The 19,306-nt window shown below is 44.2% G+C and overlaps 1 protein-coding gene across 1 annotated transcript in view; it reads left to right on the top strand.

Annotated features, from left to right (window-relative positions):
- Positions 1-19,306, top strand: part of HUWE1 (HECT, UBA and WWE domain containing E3 ubiquitin protein ligase 1) — a gene marked incomplete in the record, with an annotated part of 5,008,559 nt that overhangs the window by 332,346 nt on the left and 4,656,907 nt on the right. Inside the window, 1 exon segment of the mRNA XM_044079288.1 lies at positions 19,040-19,119. Coding sequence (XP_043935223.1) covers positions 19,075-19,119 — 45 coding nt within the window.

Genomic DNA, 19,306 nt, shown 5'->3' with positions numbered 1-19,306 from the left:
CCACTGACATGGCATTCAGCACTAAGTTGCCTTTACTTAGCATCTAGCCAACTGGAATTTCACATCTGACACCTGCAGATTACTTGGCTGGTCAGCCTTCACCTGAACTTAGTTCATAATGATATAGATTTTCAGCCTACCTGTAACAGATGTATAGATCCCAAAAGATGCAGTGAATTAAAAAAAAAAAAAATAATTCTTCTGCACACACTTTTAAAATGGTGATATTAATATCGGACAGATGCCGTGGTTGGATATTAAGCATACAGTTAAATAAGTAAATGTTATAACTTGTTAAATTCTCTCTAACCGTAGTATGTAGACCTCAACTATCCGTGTGACTTGTGTTTGTGCAAATGGGCTATTAAGTTTGCTGCAAAGCAGTTTTGTAAAAGTTGCTTAGGTTTAAAGATGTTTGCACAGTGATTTGATTGCATATTTACATGCATATTAAATGGACCTAAATAAGTCTGCAAAACTCTGCTCGACACCCAACTGTCCATGCTGTTTCCAATATTTCATGTTTTGATACCATGGAGTGCGGTTAACACCTTTTGATTCGTTATTGTACTTGAGGTATGGTGTATATATTGATATTTCTAGTACCAAGTACCTCTGCCTGAAAGCTATGGACAGTGCCTGAGGTGTTTGCAGAAGTGTTTATAATTTGTATAATTTATAATACACATGGTGTGTAGTATATACATACACATACTGGGTAGATATGTATATAAATTTTACTGTATTATGCTATGTATGCTATAAATAACTCTGCTAATATGTTATATACATATAATTATATGTACTGTATGTATACTATACATGTGTCAAGCGTCAAACTCTAGACTAAGTTAGTAGCATAAATACTAATATGGCATTTATTCATAAGTTGGCATACAAAAATCGTTTTTCTCTTGTAACACTTTCTCAGCTGCCTTTTCCATGCAGCCCAGTGTTATATTTAGCTAATGGATTCCTCTGATCTGTTGCCTTAAGGGTCTCTTTCATTTTCAGCTTTTGATAGCTTTTCTAGTGCAAGTATTTTTATTTAATTTCTTTCTTGCTGTATTTCATTTGTCTGGTAAATCTGGGCTTGTTGCATAATGGTAATCTCTTTTGCTTCCTTTTTTGTCTGCCTCGTACTGGTCCTGCCATTTTTGTAGCCTGCTTCTGCCATGGAGGGTGGGTGGGCACACTGACCTAGCTTCCATTTATCTTTTAGGTGTTTATTGCAGGGGACAGCATTTCCCATTTGTTCTTGACAGCCACCCCTTGCTTACCATTTGGCAGAATAGGTGCAGTTGAGGAAACATCACAAAGTTCATAAATTGGTGGCAGTGTGTGATTATAGTCCCTTTTGTCACCGGCTTGAGCACATTTTGACCTCTGTAATATCCTAACCTCCCAAAGGGTGAGTGACTACTTTTTATCATAAGCATTAGCACCACAGTATATAGAAGGCAATCCTCTGTGGGGATGTCCAAGACCTCAGATTGGTTTGAAAGGTAGACATTTACCTATGGCATAGTTTCTATATTACAGGTCACAGTGCATTGGTGATATTACTTGAACATAGGTTCATAGGTTTATACTAGGCTATCTGCCCTAAGGCATTTATAAGCCTAGCCCAAATTTTTGTGGCTTACGCCACCCCTTATATGAAAAAATACTGTGCCCATTAGTTTGTTGTGCCTCTGTCCAGCAGTGACACAGAGATGATTCCCGGGGTAAACCTACGATCTCCCATCCACAGGTCTAGATTTCTCTTGAACAGAGTCGGCGAGGTGCTCTGCCTCACATGGACCGGGATTTTATTCCACAGCATAGGGAGTCTCTGAGTGATAAATCTATCCCTCCAGCACGTCCTATTTATATCCGTGCTAAGGTTTGTCGCTTGCTCTAGTGGATTTGGATTTTTTGAGGTGGAGCATGTCCATTAATTCTGGGTTGGACATGGCCTTGTATGTCAGGCACATGTCACCTCCGAGCAGACTGTATGCGACTGAATAGAGCTGGAGTTTCTTCAATCTGGCAGCATATGACAGATTTTGGAGTCCCTTTATCCTTTTGGTGAGGAACTTTTGGGGTCTCTCCAATTGCTGCAGATGTCGGGTGAGATACATCCCGAATGGGGCATTGTACTCTATCATTGGTCTAAGTGAAGAGTACAGGGGAACAATGACCTCACTAGATCTGGATGTGAATCCCTTCATGATCAGGTGGGCAATGTAGAAGGTCTTTCTAACCATTTTAGCAATGTGAGTGTCAAAAGAAAGGCCACTGTCAACCTGGGTCCCCAGGTCCCTGATAACCTCTTCTGTGCTTAGTGGATTGCCACCTATATGGTAGCTTGGGGTTACCTTGTTTTTCCCGAAGGGTATGACTATACATTTTTTGGCGTTTAACTTCAGGCCATGGCTCTGGCACCAGCTATCTGTTTCCGTGAGTCCATTCTGAAGGATATCCGTGTCCGATGCACTTTCCACTATGGCGCCCAGTTTGCAGTCGTCTGCAAACTTTGTCAGCCAAAGTCCTTCCATGCTGGCCTGTACTTCTGAGAAATAGATGCCAAACAATAGGGGGCCAAGGACCGGGTCCTGTGGGACACCACTTGTGATCGGCTTGGAGTCTGACACAGCGCCAGCAACTCTAACCCTGTGGGTTCTGTCCTTAAGCCAGTTTGCAACCCATCTTGTGACATATGGGTTTACATTTAAGCTGGTAAGTTTTTCTACAATACCCGAGTGGGGTATTGTCGAAAGCCTTTGCAAGGTCAAGGTAGGCTGTATGGACTGCCTTTCCCTCATCAATGGCCTTGGTGACTGTTTCGAAGAAGTCGACCAAGTTCAAAAGGCATGATCTTCCCTTGACAAAGCCAAACTGGGTCGGGTCCAATGTCTGCAAGTCCCCTATATCTTTGTTTATGAGCTCCATTATGATCCTCTCCATAGCTTTGCAGACTAGACTTGTTAAGCTTATGGGGCGGTAATTACCAGGGTCCGTGAGGCCGACTTTGTGGAGTGGGACCACAGTTGCCGTACGCCACTCCTTGGGCACGTATCCTGCGGTAAGGCTGAGATTAAACAGCTGCCTTATGTGTGGGGTTAATTCCTCATTTAGCTCGTGTAGCACACAGCCGGGGACACCATCCGGTCCCATTGATGCTGTGTTTTTAGCTTTAGAGAGAGCAGCTTTCACCTGCGCATTTGAGATGTCCGGGAGGCTACACTCGGCTGGGATAGTTCTCTCCTTTAGGGGGGGAGAGGGGGGTGAAGTTTGCACTGAACCTGTCTGCCAGTATGTTGGCAATGTCTGTGGGTTCAGTGATTTTTGTATCATTTTGGACTAATTCTGAGCATATCTGGGAGTTTCCACCCAGGTTCCTAACATAGCTGAAAAAGACCTTATGATTGTCCTTTGAATCCATGGCAATTTTTCTCTCAAAATTGGCCTTAGTTGATTTTACGAGTGCTCGTAATTTTTTACTAATAATGATCAGGGGTGACTTCCCTTTTATGGATTTTGTTCTATCATGTAATAGCTTTCTCCTCTTATTGTAAAGTTTGTTAATGGCTGGGGTCCACCAGACTGGACGTTTGCCCTTTGTGGAAAGTCTTGGTTTTATTTGGGATTGCCTGATCCATGCAGTCCTGGAGGTGTTCATAGAAGGCATTTGTAAGGGCTTCCGCAGCTTGGGTTGTGGTTTCCTCTGGCTCAGGGGCCTTGAAGGATACCACACCAGTCTTGAGTAGTGTGAAGTTTGCTTTAGAGAAGTTCTTCACTATGGTCTTTTTGTTTGGGGTGGGGGATGTGGATTTCCAGTGAGATTAGTTTATGATCAGATCTCACCAATGAGGGATATACTTCCGGTGTGGAGCATTTTGTCCCCATGTTTGTGACAATGAGATCTAGTATATTTTCTCCTCTCGTGGGAACAGTGACGAGCTGTTCCATGGCATTTGAATTTATGAACTCCAGGAACCGTTGGGCTAGAAAGTTAGGGCTTGAGTAATGTTCCCAGTCTATATTCGGGTAGTTGAAGTCACCCAATATGATGGTGTTTGGAGATACATTTATACCCTCCAGTGTCTTCAGGAAGGCTGTGTGGGGTTCCTGAGTTTGAGAGGGTGGCCTGTAGCATGCTACAATTTGTAGAGCAGTTTTGCCTATGGTTAGTTGCACCTGGATGGTTTCGAGCTTAGGCGTTGCCACCAACCTGGAGGTGTGGGTATCCTTCATGAATATGGATACACCCTCCTTTTGTGGTGTGGTCCGGTTTTGGGGCGAACGCATGATATGAGGTAAAACCTAGTAGTGCCGGGGTGCTCTCAGGAGCCTTGAACCAGGTTTCAGTTACAGCACAGACCTCGATGATGTCCTTCAAGGATGCATCTGCAGTCATAACAAATGGGTTGTCCTGTCGTCAGGCAGCCCTTCGGTCGGCCGGATTCCAAAGTCTGGGTCCGGCTTCGGCTGATATCGCACTTCACCCGACGTCATCTCTGCTGGTCTTCGGGTATAAAGGCATCAGCCGACGCCATTTTCCTCAGTCTTTCTTGCCGCGTGGCGCCCGAAGCAGAAGCTGTTCAAGTGCCGGTCGGTCAGATCCAGAGATTACTACTACCGAATACTACTCCGAAGACTTCTAAAAAGCTAAGTACCCCGTTGGGGACTCTTTCTTGCCTCAGCCGATGTCAGAAAAAGTCAATAACTGTTTAACTTGTGGGAAACAAATACCTCAAAGATTTCCACTCTTACTGCCTGCCTTGCTTAGGCCCAGACCACGACGTAGCAGCCCGTTCGGCCTGTGCTTCCTTCAACCGATGAACGCTTAGGCGTCGGTCGGAGTTTGCTGAACAGTTTTTCGGCTCAGATTTTGCGTACATTATGCCGTCGGATCCTCCGACTACCCAAATTGTTAAACGCAAAGAAAAAGACCGACACTCGCGGTCCGCGGTTTCGGCCGAAACCACGGTTAAGCAAGCCGCGAGTGTCTGTTTTGGCCGAAACCGAGGAAGCCGGTCAATCTTCAGCCGAATCCATGACTACTACTGAGGCTCCTGCTACCTTAGTTGAATCGGCCTCAGAAGTTTTGCCTACTACTGTGGTTCCTAGTGATTTATCAGACACCATCCCTTTGGATGTCTCTACCCCAGCACGTGGTGCTGCTAGACCTCCTGCAGCCATGTCTATTAAGGCCTTTGCCAGGGCTAAAGCAGCCAAAACTGTTAAATCAGTGCCTGTTAAGCCCCCTTCACACAGGCCCACTTCTAGTTCACAAATGCTTACTCTGGCAGAGGATTTAATATCCTTAGAGGATCCCAATCTCACCCAGACAGGGCCTCTCAGCCCCCAGAAAAGAGATCTAGGGCAGAGCCCCCCGAGCCAGTGTCCTCTGATTCTGCGGATGACTCAGACATTACAGACCAGCCAGAGGCTCCTTTTTCTACTTATGAAGATTCAGATGCTGAAGAATCCATTCCATCTGCCTCTCCACCAGAGGAATTTTCCTTTGGGGAAACCTTACATGCCATGAGAGAACAATTCCAATGGCAGGGACAAGATTTCTCAGATTCAAGAAAAAGGCTTAGGACATTTCTGCACTTACCACAACATAGGCCCTTAGCTATACCTCCAGTACTGCCTGTTGTGGATGATGCATTTAATGATGTTTGCACCGCTCCTGATACTTTACCTCCAGCCCCTGCCAAACCAGATAGATTTTACAGGGTGCCAGACACTCATCACCACCTATACAAGGCCCCACTTGCAGATCCTGAGACTATATCCCAGGGGCCTAAGGCAGTAGCCTCGACCTCAGCAAAAAAAACGTATTCCTTCTGAAAGGGAATCCAGGTCCTTAGAGATGGGGGGAAAAAAGTTTACACCTCTGCTACTCTCTCAGCTAGAGCTTTAAACTGTCAGTTTCATATGATCCAATACCAAGAGTTTATGCTTGATCAATTAACTAAGAAGCTGTCCTCTGACTCCTTAGATAAATGTTTTAGAAATGGTAAATAACATCCAACAGGTTAGTAACCATTCTTTAAAATGTGGCTATGATGCACTGGAGGCTTCATTTAGATCAGCCATTACTGGCACTGTGATAAGAAGGCATGCATGGTTGAAAGAACAGGCCTTGCCGGATCATGTTAAAGCAAAGCTGTTAGATGCTCCTATGGATAAGACCAGTCTATTTGGTACACCTGCTCAGCAAGTAATGAAGAAAATGGAAGAGAAGGCAAAATCTGTACAAACAGTTAAGGATTTCTTACAGGTTCAGCCCCCAAGGTTTAGCAGGAACTGGCCTGCCAAAAATTGGTCCTTTCCAGACTCCTCAAAATCTCAGAGGCAGGAATAGACGCTCTAGAGGCAGAAATCAATCCAGAGGAGGTGCCTACAGAGGACGACAGTGGCAAGGCAATAACAGAGGCACAGACACAACCACTGCCACTACAACAGGACAATCAGTGACTTGGCTCTGACACCGCCTACCAGGGAACAAATAGCAGCACCTTTAGGCAGAAAGTTAGCCATATTTTCAAAAAATTGGCACTATATCACAAGACAAGTGGATTTTGCAAACCATAGACCAAGGCTACAGGTTCCACTTCCACACCTTACCAGTAAAAAGAGGAATGCCAAACCTACCTCCAAATCAAAAAACAGAAGCTCTAAAGCAGATAGCGGAATTAACAAAGATGAGAGCTGTGGAAAGAGTACCTATAACAGAACAGGGCAAAGGATTCTACTCCAGACTCTTCCTAGTACCAAGGAAAGAGAAAAGTTGGAGACCTATTCTCGACCTGTCCATCTTAAACACATACATCATTGTCCCAAAATTCAAAATGCTGACCCTACAGCAACTTCTTCCCATGCTGGGCAAGGAGTGTTGGCTGGTAACTCTAGATCTCAAGGAGGCATACCTGCACGTCCCCATACGACCAAATTGCAGAAGATACCTCAGATTTCTTGCAGGATCAGAGCATTATCAATTCTCAGCATTGCCCTTTGGCTTATCTACTGCGCCCAGAGTATTCACAAAATGCCTGGCATCAGTAATCGCTCACTGCAGGCTATAGGGAATCCAAATTTATCCATACCTGGACGACTGCCTGTTACAAGCGGACAACAAAAGCAAGCTGACAACAGATTTACAAAGAGTCATTTGCTTACTACAAGCCCTGGGATACACAGTCAATTTACAAAAGTCAAGACTGATACCATCCCAAACAAGAACATTCTTGGGTGCGGAATTGGACACAGTAAAACAAATGGCATTCCTAACGGCAGAAAAACAAAAACAACTCCCTCTTTACTTGGCATTAACAAAGCAGAACAAACTAACAGCAAGAAAAGTACTGCAGGCCTTGGGCTTCATGGCATCATGCATAATCTTGGTCCCACATGCCAGACTGCATATGAGAAAGCTACAGTGGTACCTAAAGAATTTATGGTCTCAACACAGGCACAGCTTAGAAACCGAAATCCCACTAATCCCATGCCTGAAACAGGAGTTCCTATGGTGGGCTCAAGCATGCCAGTCAAACCCAGGCTTACCCTTCCACAACATTCAAGCAAGCCAAACCATCACAACAGACGCCTCAGACCTAGGCTGGGGGGCGCACATGTTGGACAAATGCATACAAGGATTGTGGACTCAAGACCAGCTGCACCTGCACATAAACCAAAAAGAAATGCTGGCAGTAAAACTAGCAATCCAGAAATTCAGACCGTTCCTCAAAGAAGGCCATTTAATAAGGGCAGACAACACCACAGTCATGTGGTACATCAACAAACAGGGAGGCACTCATTCATACCCACTATGCAGAATGACTCTGGACCTTTGGAATATGGCTCTGAGCTACAACATCCAGTTACAGGCAATATTTGTGCCGGGAAAAGAAAACACCCTAGCAGACATGTTAAGCAGAACCACCTCGGATGCTCACGAATGGATGCTACACCCGGACATCTTCAAGGCCATCACAAAGAAATGGGGAATGCCACAAATAGACCTATTCGCATCCCCACTCAATCACCAGCTGAAAAAATTTTGCACAAGGACATACCACCCACTTGCATGGAAGGTGGACTCTCTATCCTTCAGTTGGAAAGGCCTGACAGCATATGCATTTCCACCTCTTCCTTTGATGCACAAGGTACTACTGAAAATCAGAGAGGAATGCCCAAAGATAATCATGATAGCTCCGAATTGGCCATGACAACACTGGTATCCATTGCTGAGGAGCATGTCTCGGGGGAGAATGTGGTCAATACCCCTGATGCCTTTGATAACTCAGAACTACAACATCATGCACCCAAACCTAAAAACCTTGCAACTGACTGCCTGGAACATCACATAGCAGCATCTAACCCAGACCTATCCCAAAGGGTTAAAGACATTATCATTGAAGCACGCAGACCTTCAACAAGAAGGAACTATGCAGGAAAATGGAAAAGGTTTGTCATTTGGAGTGCTGAAAGAGGAAAAGATGTGTCGAACATAGATATTGCTAACATCCTGGAGTACTTGGCAGAGCTTCTACACACAGGCCTGTCCTATTCTTCCATCAAGATACATGCATCAGCTATTTCAGCAGAGTACAGCTTCGATCCACCTGTCTTTTCGCATCCTCTACTCAGGCAGTTCCTCAGAGGGATCAAAAATGTAAAACCTCCTAGGAAACCACCATTGCCAGCATGGGACTTGAACTTTGTGCTAGAAAAATTAACACTCCCTCCATTTGAACCAGCAGCAACAGCAGATCTTCAACACCTATCATGGAAAACTGCTTTCCTACTGGCAATTACTTCAGCAAGGAGGGTTTCGGAACTACAGGCCTTAATGGCAGTACAACCCTTCCTAATCTTCCACCAAGATAGTGTCCATGAGGACTAATCCTACATTTATGCCTAAGGTGGTATCCAGAGTGTCTTTAAACCAGGCAATCCACCTACCTACCTTCTTTCCCAACCCACAGAACAGGGGGGAAAGACTGCTGCATACCTTGGATGTACATAGACAGTTACGCTACTACCTGGACAGAACCAAAGGTAACAGAAAAACTGACCAGCTTTTAGTAGCCTATGCAACAGGAAGGGAAGGAAAAGCACTTTCCAAACAGACAATCTCTAAATGGATAGGAAATTGCATAAGATTCTGTTACTCCTACCATGGAAAACCAATTCCACAGAACATAAGACCTCATTCTACAAGGGCAACAGCCACTACCACAGCTTTCTTACGAGGAGTGGCAACCAAGGACATTATTGAGGTGGCTACTTGGACCTCCGTGCATACATTTGCCAAGCATTATAATCTACCTCTATACTCTAGATCCCGAGCAGGGTTTGCCACTGCTGTACTGCAAGGGATCCTAACTACACCATAATTTTTTTTCTTCCTCCACCCCTAGTTTGGCTATGGTATTCTACCCATTTGTTATGACTGCAGATGCATCCTTGAAGGACATAGTACAGTTTTGTACCTACCATAAATGTAGATGTCAACAGGATAGCATCTGCAGTCAGGATTACCCACCCTCCTTCCCCTCTGTGGTACTCCTAGGGTATTTACCCTCCTAATAGCTAGCTAGGGGGGAGTCTCTTATGGTGTATTTGTTTGTATATATGTACATACATGCTTATTTGTTGTGTTTGCCTTCTACTTTTTTGGAAACATTGGCATTTATTCAAAATTTAGCTTTCCAAGAGGGCATCTGGGGCAAGAAACACTGAGGAAAATGGCGTCGGCTGATGCCTTTATACCCGAAGACCAGCAGATATGACGTCGAGTGAAGTGCGACGTCAGCCGAAGCCGGACCCAGACTTTGGAATCCGGCCGACCGAAGGGCTGCCTGACGACAGGACAACCCATTTGTTATGACTGCAGATGCTATCCTGTTCGGACATCTACATTTATGGTAGGTACAAAACTGTACTTTCTCCATACTGAGAAGGGCCTCGAGTGCGTGCATTTTGAGATTTAGACTTCTGGCATTGAGCAGCATTACCCTCAGTTTCTTCCCATTTTTGTTTTCTAGGGTGGTAGGTTTAGAATTTGAGCCTTGCCTAAAAAAGGCACTATGGGGGTGGCAAGAGCCTTAGCCAATATCCGGAATCCCAGGGGTGACGGGTGCAAGCCGTCCCTTGCGAAGCAGCGTGGCTTGTCAAGCATGTCATCCCAGGCAGACAGACACTGGATCCCCTTTGAATGACACCAGACATTAAGCCAATTGTTAAAGCTGATCATCTTGTCTCTATATTGTGGCATCATTCTTGGTGAAGGAAGGATACTGCTCAGGGTTAGGGTCATACCTGCCTGGGCTGCATAATCAGAGAGCTCCTCTGTCTCTTCATGTAGTCCAGGGAGGTACGTCTCAGGTCGTTCACACCAGCATGGACAATGACTGTGTCATATTTGTACTTGCCGTGGAGTGACCCGAGTGCTTGTGTTGTGGCGGATTCTAACGCCCGATAGGCAGCTTACTGTGACCCTCTCCTTGTTCAGCCTGGTGAGTGGGACGTCAGTGTGTCTGACTATGGAGTCACCTATGACAAGTATGTTTGATGTATTTGGCCTTAAGGGCTGTGACTGCTTTGCACACTGCTTTTGTGGTTTGTGTTGCTTGTGGGGTGTCTTGAGGTAGCAGTTGTTTGGGTGTCTGCTTTAGAGGCCTCTGCTGTTTAGGTAAATTTTTACTCAGAGCCTCCGAGTATGTCTTTGTGTGTTTGTGTTTGATTCAGTGGAGTGGTAGATTGTGAGGCTGGTTTTGTGGTGTGTGTAGTTGCCTTCTCCTCCTGTCTGGTCTTGCCAGTCCTGAGTTGAGAGAGCTCAGCCTCCAGTTTGGCTAAATAGCTGCATCTCTCGCAAGTATTTGTGTTATGTGGGAGGAGGAGAGGGTTGTCTGTGTACATGAGGCAGTTATAACATTGCCTCAAGATTCCCAGATTCACCAGCTGGACCAGAGAGGAGATTGACAACTGACCTTTGGACATGCTAGAATAATATTGGGAAATCCTTAATTGAAAACAAGGGCCAGTGGGGAGTGAGGGTGTAGTGCTTTTAATTTTTAGTGCTGACTTATATAATTGCTTTAGTGAGCAAGTGCCAGGTAACTTAAGTGCAATGTGTTACAAGTAACTAAATGCAAAAACGACAAACAGTAACTTTCAAGTGAAACAAGGAAATAAGTACAGTAAGCAATGCAGATATCACTAGTGATCCACAGAAGCTGAGAAGTTGCGTATTAGGTGGAATTAGCTTCCAGGAAATAACAAGCAAACCAACAACAAGCATATAAACAAAGCTAGATTCAGCAGGCCTGGATCTAGTCTATGCTAGAGCAAACAAGGTGAACCAATTTCAGTAAGATACAGTTCAAATATTCAGGCACTATAAACCTTTAACCAGAAATTCCCAGCTCAGAAGGGCAGAGTCCAGCCTCTTCTCCCACAAGAGTGCAGACCACGAACCTTCTTAATGTAAAATAACTGGCCTGAAGCCCAAGTGCCTAAACCAGAACTAATACACTTGGACACTGGGCTCTCAATCAGCAGTTCCCAACTTAGAAGGATGAAAGCTACCTGTCCTGCCACCACAGTGCTTGCCACAAACCTTCCTAATGTAAAACAACTGGTCTGAAGCCCAATTGCTTAATCCAAAAGACTTGAATGATAGCTACACTTTAATCAAGTTACAACCAAGCAGTAATAAATACCATTGAATACTTTAGAGAATGTCTGGATTAGTGCTCAAGTTACACAAAGCTAGATCCAGCAGGCCCGAATCCAGTCTATGCCACAGCAAACAAGGTGCACCAACTTCAGTAAGAAACAGTTCAGATATGCATGCACTATAAGCCTTTAAGCAGAAATTCCCAGCTCAGAAGGGCAGAGTCCAGCCTCTCCTCCCACAAGAGTGCAGACCACGAACCCTCTTAATGTAAAATAACTGGCTTGAAAGCCCAAGTGCTTAAACCAGAATTAATACACTTTTAGAATAACAGACACTGAGCCCTCAATCAGCAGTTCTCAAACTAGAAGGATGTAAGCTACCTGTTCTGCCACAACAGTGCAGACCACAAACCCTCTCAGTGCAAAACAACTAACTGGTCCGAAGCCCAAGTGTTTAAACCAGAAGGCTTAGAATGAGTTACACCAAGCAGTAATAAATACAATTGAGTATTTTAAGATGATGCAAAAGTAAAAAGTAGGTAAAAACACAAGTACAGTAAAAGCAGATGAAATTTTTTTTTTTTTTTTTTCTGAACAAGTGCTGAAATCAAAGAAACAGATTTGAGTGCTGAAACTAGAAAACTGGCTAGTTATAAGGAAAAAAAAACAAGCTAGAAGGCTTCCCTCAAACACAGAAGGGCTTGGGGGCTCAGAAGCCTACAAATAGTCTGTACCACTTAACAAGAAAGGCAGGAAATAAGCTTAATTTTTTTTGTCTGTTTCCCAGATGCTCTCTTTGTACACAGTAGGAGTGCCTGAAATCAGAATATGATCTCACTGCACTCAGTTGAGTGAGCAAATGAGATGGGCCCAGAGGCAGGCTGAGGGGCGGGCAGTTTCAATGCCACAAGATTAACACCAAAACAAAAACAGGGCGAGTGGCTGGGTGGGAATAACTGAAGAGCAGAATAACTTCAGTTAAAAAATCCTTCAACACTCCTTCATACACAGTTTAAATCAAATTAAATACTGTATAATACTGTATTTTTTTTTAAAAAAAGTGCAGATATAGGTACTTAAATTCTCTTATACCTCCAGTTGAATATAACCAAGTTCTTAGCTGGCCAAGCTGAAGTTGTAAAGCAGGAATTATTTCTCATGCACCAGTTTAAATATGCAAGGACAGGAAATCAAAGAATGTGGCTACCCCCACACCTGTAATTACTAGCAAATAACAAAATTCAGCCAACACTAGCTTCACTTCAAGTTACTGAAGAGCAGAATAACTTCAGTTAAAAATTCCTTCAACACTTCTTCATACACAGTTGGTAATGCTAGGTTTCCCTCCCACAGTCTCTATTTTTCCATGGAAAGAAAATTAGGGTGTAATCTTTTAGTATTGAAATTGCTATAACCTTTACACCTAAGGTTTAAAATTGGCAGACTTGAAATCCCATAGCCCTTTCAGAAGTACTGCAAGTGTTGCCTAGTATGCTATTTAATTTGAAGCCATAATAAATCTGATTTGTAACGAAGTAAAAAAATGATGTGTCCTATCTTGCCTTAATTCTTCACTGGTTGGGTTAGGAACCGATCCTCTGTTCCTACTTGGCTGTATAGAAAAGCTTGGTCTTCCACTGGTTTGTGGCTGTATCCTTATGCCATCATGCACTAGGAAAGCTCCCCAGATCTAGTTTGCCGCTAAACAGATCGGGTGCTTCCATTTTGGCTCTGGCTAAGTTGGAACATTTTTCTTACTTTTTAATGTACTTTGTTCTGGCTGTACAAAAAAAAAAAAAATTAGTGTTTTAGTAAATTAGTTTAGAGAGTTCGCTCTTCTCCTTTGCTTCTGGCCATCGTTTTCTTCGCTAGGCCTATGTTACTCCCTCTCCTGGCTTAAATTTGGTGTTTAAAGCTAGTTTCTAGTTTGAGGGCTTTCCTTTCTATCCTTTACCTTGCTTTTTTTGCACACTAGTTTCATTTGTAGTGTTGTAAAGAAATGTATTGGTCCTGTTACTTCCTAACCTAAACCGGCAGCTCATTTGAGTTAGGCCATCTTCCTTCCTTCTCCCTTCCCTTTTGACTAGGCAGCTTAATTTTCAGTTAAAGCTGCCACCCCTTCTGTTGTAGTTGGGGTTATTTCTTGTAAAAAAAAAAAAAAAAAAAAAAAAAAAGTTTTGTAGCTAGCTGGATTTTTTTCTTAAAGACTGAGTAGTTTGTAGTCTTTTCTTATACTTGTCTGTTAGTATATTGATTGTCTGAGGAACATAAGGAAACCAAACCCTTTGGGTTCCAAGTGTGAAGTGTAACCAGGAAATGCCCGGCACGGATGGGCACACTATTTGTGTATACTGTCTTGGAACTTTGAATCTGCAAGAATCCTGTTCCATTTGCCACTAGAGTGCTGCTTGAAACTAAGAATGAACTTGAGAGGTTTACTGAAGGCCCCCTTCACTGAAGTGTTAGGTCAGGGCAGAAGGCCAGGGCACTTCAGAATTGACAGTCTCCATCAAAGTCCCCAACATAATCTCTTCGTCTGAACTGAGTCTGAGCTGATGCTGTCCGGTCTGGGGAGGAGAGTTGCATCGGACGTTTGTCGGAACTGAACTTGCGCCTCACACTTGGGCATGGGTGAGCTGTTCTCTTACATTGGCCTCTGAGCCCAACCCCCTTGGTTCCAGGGATGCCTTCTGGTTCTTCGGAGCCAAAAGTGTTATCGGCTCAGGGGAAGGGGGATTTTGAGGTGATGAGTGCTGTCTCTGCAGACTGCTCCACTCTTGGGTCCTGACATTCTTCCCCCGAAGGCACTGGTGTTTGTCTCAGCACCATACCATCTACAGACTGATCTTAGGTTTCAGGATGGTATAAAGACAATCGGGTGATCCCCTGTTCTGAAACCTCTCCAGAATACCCTTCTGAAGAGGTCCCCTCAGACTATGCAAGAGGAAGCATTTAGACTCCCCAGAGAAGTCAGTCACTTGTAAGATAAACCTCTGTCAGAAGGGTCCCCATGGTTGCCCTCTGAGGACGTCTCACGGACATCCTAGAAATCTGTAGCGGGGCGGCTGTAAGCTCAACTCTTCTGAGGAGTTGTCTGTATACCTGAAGTCTTTTGGGTCTCCCACTGCGACATTTAAATGTCTGTCTTTGAGCTCATGGAATTAGTCAGACGAAAGGTGTGGGACTCTGTAGACTCTGGAACCTGTTCATCGGAGGCCAAACAAATTTTATTACTGCACCTACAGATGAGTTTCTTACGAAGGGTGTTAGTGGATGCTATGGTGGTGGCCGCCACCAAAAAAGAGCTTTCAGACATCCTAGTTTGTCCATCTGCTGAACAGCGAGTCCCGTACAGTGGGCAAGCTACCGAACGTGCATGTTTTCAGCTGTTTTGCACTCAGCTCGCTGAATTATCTAACTCACTTTACTAGTTTACAAAGATCTAAAGGAGCTAGGAGATACTGTACTAGATTCAATAGCTGCAGGGGTATCCGACAAGGTTTCCCCTCAGTTTCCACCTTGTACTCTGTGGTTAACTCCTCCATGAGGCTTATTTCATACACAGCAGATAGAGCGAGCAGGGGTGCGGGTTCAAGAATTTCCCTGAGGGGGGCATTCCTGGATGCGCGTATGTGACTTACTAGATCCTCTTAAGTCTGCCTTGGTTAATGCTCTTGGATGCCTTGTCCCTCTTCAGGCCAAACGTTATGGGAACACAGGTGTGAGCAAGAAGGAAAAAAAAAAATCTGCTGTAGGAGTCAATTTTTCCCTGCCTTCTAGACCTAAGCCAACATGGAGGAAAGATGTGGTTCCGGAAGTACCAGAGTTGGTCAGCGAACTTGTGGTGATTTTCCCCATGGGCAGAGGGGGAAGTAGTAATGGGAGATGCCACCCAAGCAGCAGAGTGTCTGCAAAGCAGGGTGACTGATTTATTCTGTGGTAGGCCCTTTCAGTGTTCCTGAAGGGAGGCCTGTCTGTCCATCTCTGGAGGCAGTCGGGGGTTGCTTATCTTTGTACCAAGAAGCCTGGCTGGAAATGACAAGTGGGTACAACGTATCCAATCCAGAGAACTCTGTACCCTTCTCCCTTCCCATCTCGTACATAAAGAACACCCTGGATGTTCCACCCAGTCAGAGGGAACAGGCAACTCTAGAAATTCAAAAGGTGCTAAAGTCACCCAGAGTTCCCGCAGACCGTATAAGATCTGGAAGTTACTCGAGGTTCTTTTTAGTGCCAGAGAACAGGAGACTAGAGGCCAAGTTTGTATCTCAGCAGATTAAATGAATCCATGAGAGAGAAAGTTCCAGATGGTAACATGAGTCTAGTTTTCCTTTTCTGGGAAAAGACAATTGGATGAGCTTTATAGACCTTCAAGATGCGTACTACTACAAAGATGGACAGGCCATCCAGGAGTAAACTGCGCTTTTGGCTTGGAGCCACTCATTACCAATTTCAGGCTTTACCCTTTGATTTCACTACAGCCCCCAGAGTATTCAAGGGTATGGCAGTGGTGACGGCTCATTAGAGACATCTAGGATTCAGAGTGTTTCCATATGTAGACTGGCTCCTAACTGCCACCACAAAGCATGTACTACTAAAAACAAGAGACGCTGCATTACTTCTCTGCTCTTACCTGGGAATCGTGATAAATTGCAAAAAATCTGCCTCGTTGCCATCTGAACGTATCATTATAGGGGCAGATCTAGACTACAAAATTTCTTACCGATGGTTTTAGTTCTATGGCAGTCTTAAACCTACTTTCCAAGAGAAGAGTGCAAACAGTTCTGCAAGTCTTGAACTATGGCAGCAGCGATGAACTTGGTTCCTTTAGCATGCATGCATGCACAATTCTGCATTGAATACTGTTCATTCAGCGGTTGTTGCAGGAACTACCCATGTCTTAACAAATTAAGTCCTGCAAAAAAGACCTTCGCTGGTGGCTTCACTCCATTCATGTGACATCAGGTCAACCCTTTGTCCCTCCACAGCCTTTAGTCTCGGACTCCTCCCAGATAAGGTGGGGGTCATTATCTGGGAAGGACAGTCCAAGGCACTTGACAGGATCACTAGGCCCATTTTGCACAGTGTCAGAGATGAGGTGCTTCTGGCGTTGGAGGCACTTCAGGACTGCCTTCCACTAGCAACTATTGCAATACAGACTGTTACTCCTTGTTTATGTAGTACTAAACTAAGTCCTACCCTCTTTGTCAAGAGGCCCTGAGAGTATGGGAGTGGGCGACCTTCTCCCAACACTTACTGATACCAGCGCACATCCCGGGGAAATCCAACATTATGGCAGACAAACTCAACAGAGCGATTCTGATGCCTCACAAGTGGTCCCTAAAACAAGTAGTGGAGATTTTCCACAAATGGGGCCAGCTTTGCTGTGACCTTTTTACCACATCTAGGAATGCCAAATGCAGCAGCTATTTTGCCCTAATTCCACCTCCAGGAAAGTCACCAAGGGATGCACTTGTACACAATTGGCCCTCTGGTGTCCTTTTATGCCTTCCCTTCTTTTCCATTGATACCCAAATTGCTTCAGAAAGCCAGCTCGTTGGGAAGCGATGTGATACTCGTCTCCCCATACTGGCCTCTTCAAATTTGGTTCCCCTTCCTTTGGCCTCCTCTCCAGGAGGAGCCATTGGGTTCTGGACCCAGTTCATACCACCTGACTCGTACATCGAATGCTCAGCCCCTCTCTTCAAACCCTCAAATTGACAGCTTGGCTGCTCTAATTAGGATTATAGCTAGACTCCCTAGCCTTTCCTCTGTGAAACATATTGTGATCTCGTCTTGAAAGGTTTCAGCGAGAACTTTACATGAGCTAATAGAAAATATTTTCTTCCTGGGCATTAAGTAATAAAGTTGATCCTTTTTTCTGATCCTATGGGTTCTATTCTTGAATTTCTAATGAAGCTATTTAATGAAGGCGCAGCTGCAGCTACCATTGTAGTCCAGTTAGCAATATCCAATTTTCATATAAAATATTTAGCCCTAAATCTGATGTCTTGGACTATAAAGACATCCTGAAGGGTGCTATTCTGCTAAGACCACCCATTAAGACCCCTCTACTACCATGGGACCTAAACTTTTTGTCCTGTTACCTTCTTCCCCATCTTTGAGCCTACATCATCCTGAAATCTAAAGTTCTTGACATTGGAAACAATTATTTTGATTGCCATTCATTCTGCTAGAAGGGTTTCAGAGCTGCAAGCACTATCTATTAAGCCCCCCCTACATGCTTTTGCACAAAGGTAGAGTATCCCTACGAACAAACCCATCCTTCCTGCCAAAAGTATGATCGGAGTCTAATTTGAATTGGTCCGTAGATCTACCAGTGTTTTTTCCCCTAACTGTGGCAAAAAGGCAGAACATAATGCTATACCAACTGGATGTAAATAGACAAAATACGTGTCTACTTACATGGGACAAAGGACTTCAGAAAATCTGACCAGTTTGTTTCATTTTCAGAAGCCAAGAAAGGTGCTCCTGTATGAAGTCACACTTTCAGAATGGCTATCGGATTTTATTAGTTTTACATACAAATCTAACAGCAAAGATCTTCCTGGCAAAGTCTATCATTATATTAGAGCCATAATAGCTTCTGCTTTCTGTGCTAGACTACCAAGTGATGTTTGTGCTGCTACAACATGGGCAAGGCCTCTTACCTTTATCAGTCATTACAAAGTGGATTTGGCCTCAAGGGACAAGGCCTCTTTTGGGTCCACGATTGAGAAATATTCTCCCGTGAGCCACCCAAGAAATATGGTGTAGAGATGCTGTCCCAACCAGTGAAGAATGAAGGCGAGATGGGACGACATCACAAAGTCATGGGCTCACCATAACATTCCATGTGTCCATCTTGGCTTCATTCTTGCATCCCACCCTTTGCCTACTGGAGGAACCAGCAGTTAAATCTGGCAAGTAAAGTTCTCTGAACATCATTATTGTTTAAGGTGTTGAGATAGTCTATTGGTTAACTGTTGTCAGCAAAGATCTGGGGAGTTTTCCTAGGGTGTGATGGGATCGGGGCACAGTGACAAGCCAGTGGAAAACTTCAAGCTTTTGTATATGGCAGAGTCGGAACCCCAGATCAGTTCCGAACCCCACCAGTGAAGAGTGAAGGTGAGATGGATTTAACATGTGGAAGGTTATGGTGAGTACATTTTTTTTGTATGTCAGTACTAACTTTGGCGGAGCCTTTGAATTGTATTAGGATAGACTTAAATTCAATTTTCTCTGCTTGTTGGTGCAGCATGTTTGTGAATATGGTTAGTTTGTTGAAGGATGCAAGGAGGATGTTGCAAGTTATTGGTGGAATTAATCATGCATGACTTATGCCTACATTGTCTTTTAGGAGTAGGAGACGATTGTTTTTAAACGAAGAAGAAAATGAAAGTAGACCGAACAAAACTGAAGAAAACTCCCACAGAGGCTGTAAGTTTGGAACTTTTTCTGTTGCATAGAAAAGCAGAATCCCTATTTTTCACTATTTTCTGTTTGCCCTTGTGTACTGCTTTATGGCATCAGTATTTCAGAACACCAGAAAGAAGGCAAGAACCTGGGATTGCAGTTGGCATCTTTTCTGTTTACTAATTTGTACCCCTTAACTTTTGGCTAGAAA

This window comes from Protopterus annectens, chromosome 8.part0, assembly GCF_019279795.1.
Source record: "Protopterus annectens isolate FY-2018-M chromosome 8.part0, PAN1.0, whole genome shotgun sequence".
NCBI classification, from domain to species: domain Eukaryota; kingdom Metazoa; phylum Chordata; order Ceratodontiformes; family Protopteridae; genus Protopterus; species Protopterus annectens.
The sequence above is the reverse complement of the archived record's forward strand: the minus strand, read 5'-3'. Positions and strand labels throughout refer to the sequence as shown.